This window comes from Myotis davidii, unplaced genomic scaffold (genome assembly GCF_000327345.1).
Source record: "Myotis davidii unplaced genomic scaffold, ASM32734v1 scaffold13, whole genome shotgun sequence".
Lineage (NCBI taxonomy): Eukaryota > Metazoa > Chordata > Mammalia > Chiroptera > Vespertilionidae > Myotis > Myotis davidii.
Genome location: NW_006286243.1, coordinates 563,992 through 565,880, shown reverse-complemented (window position 1 = coordinate 565,880; position 1,889 = coordinate 563,992). Strand labels below are relative to the sequence as shown.

At 59.2% G+C, this 1,889-nt stretch overlaps 1 protein-coding gene across 1 annotated transcript; it reads left to right on the top strand.

The window, feature by feature from the left end:
• Positions 1 to 986: 986 nt before the first annotated feature.
• Positions 987 to 1,883, top strand: LOC107182108 (lymphocyte activation gene 3 protein-like; the record flags this gene model as incomplete). The annotated part of the gene is made up of 3 exons (XM_015559958.1): positions 987 to 1,112; positions 1,391 to 1,535; positions 1,859 to 1,883. Coding segments are annotated over exons 1-3 (228 nt in total), but the record flags the coding sequence as incomplete, so codon positions are not given.
• Between the last annotated feature and the right edge of the window lie 6 nt (positions 1,884 to 1,889).

Below are 1,889 nucleotides of genomic sequence, written 5' to 3'. Positions count from 1 at the left end.
GGTTGGGAGCTGGGGGAGGTGCGTGTGACTTATTAATACCACCAGCTTGTTACAAAGACCCACACTTCACCCACCATCAGGACTACACACAGCTTTTGTCTTCATACTCAGTAACTGACCTTGCTACGTTACTTCATCTCTGAGCCTGCCTCAGTTACCTCATCTGTACAATGGGGATAACATTAGGTTTCATGAGTTGCTGTATGTAGTGTCCAAAACTGCCTAGCTCATCGCTATTTGGGCTTGAGGCGCCCTTTTCCAGGTCCCATAAATCTTACTGTCGACCCTATTCCCAAGAAGGATTGGGTGGGTGGGGGAGACAGGTCTAGGGCGGTAATGAAGTTCTAGGAGGTTAAAGGAGTGAGGGAGGGGATGAGTACCCAAGGAAGGGCTGGCCAGGAAAAAAGTGTGGCTGTTGGAACTGACCGGGAAACAGTTGACAGCTTGTGAAGAAGGGCAGAAGGTCCTGGGAAAGGGACTAGCCAGGGGGTGGGGGAGGCTGGAGGAGGTGGTGGGGACACCCAGGACTGAGGAAATAAACAAGGGGAGCGCCAGCCACACAGGGGTGGAGGGTAGTGCTGCTGGGAATCAACCCCCTCAGACTTTCCACTGCGAAGCGAAACCGTGAGCCCTGGGGCGTGTGGGGGGGCAACGCAGAGGGGAAGTGGGGAAGGTGAAGGGAAGGCAGAAGGACAGGGGCAAGGGCCCTGGGAACAGACGGGCCTCCCAGCTCCAGACATCCACCTTGCCTCTGCTCTGCTCTCTGCCACTACCCTGCCCCATTACCTAGGACTCCCTCCGACCCCCACCCCCTACCTTTCTCCCTCCCCTCCCCAGCCCGGTGGCTGCCTGACCTGGCCAGCTTTCCTCTGGATTCCAGCCTCTGGTCATTGGTTCCTCCCCTCTCCCTCCAGGTCTCTGTCCCTGTCCCTCTTCTCGTAGGTTCCTTTCCTCCACCCTCCACCTTGCAGAACCTCTCCTTTGTCAGCTGTCTCTCCCTCCTTCTTGACCTCTTCCCTTTGGAGGGCTCCTCCCAGCCCAGACCTAAGGGGAGATGGGGGAAGCCCAGTTCCTGTTCTTGGTGCTTCTGCCCTTGCTGTGGGTGGCTCCAGGTAAGATGGGGATGATGCTGTGAGAGGGTTGACCCAGACCCACAGGAGGGGGTCAGCAGGGATCTCCGGATGACTACACAGAAGCCAGGGTTCGGTTCGTAGTTTGGGTGGATTTTTCTCAAGCCTTGCTCGGAGGCAGTCCTTCAGCCCCCAAAGCCTCTCATCAGGCTCCCCGTTGGCAGGAAAAGGGCAGAACCCTGGTCTTCCTCAGGCTCCTTCTCTACTCCTAAGTCTCTTGGCTCATGGTCCCTCCCTTTGGCCTCTCTTTTCCTCCCCAGTAGAGGCACCAGGGCCCCGGACAGAGGTCCGGGAGGTGTGGGCCCAGGAGGGGGCTCCTGCCCAGCTCCCCTGCAGCCCCACAATCCCCCTCGAGGATCTCAGCCTTCGAATAGGAGGGGTTACCTGGCAGCATCTACCAGACAGGTATGCACCCCAAACTTGGGCAACAGAACTCCCAAATCCAAGGTCCAAGCCGGCCCTCGGTCCCCTGCCGGGAGCTGTCAGTCCCTCTGAAGCCAGTGGCCTGCCTCCCCGGCCACCATGCACCCTCGGCCCTTCCTCATCGAGGCAGCCCGTAGGTTGCCAGCAGGAGATGGTGCTGGCCCAGTGCGAGGGCGGACACGGGGGGGCGTTAATGGTCAAGAGATCTGCCCTTTGGGTGGGCTTCCTTATCCTCAGAGTGTGGCGGGACTGCATCTCTCTGGAGATTTCTTTCCCTTTAACGTCTCCATCTCTCCCGCTCCCAGCCCGCCCCCAGCCCGGAGCGGCCCCTCCCCG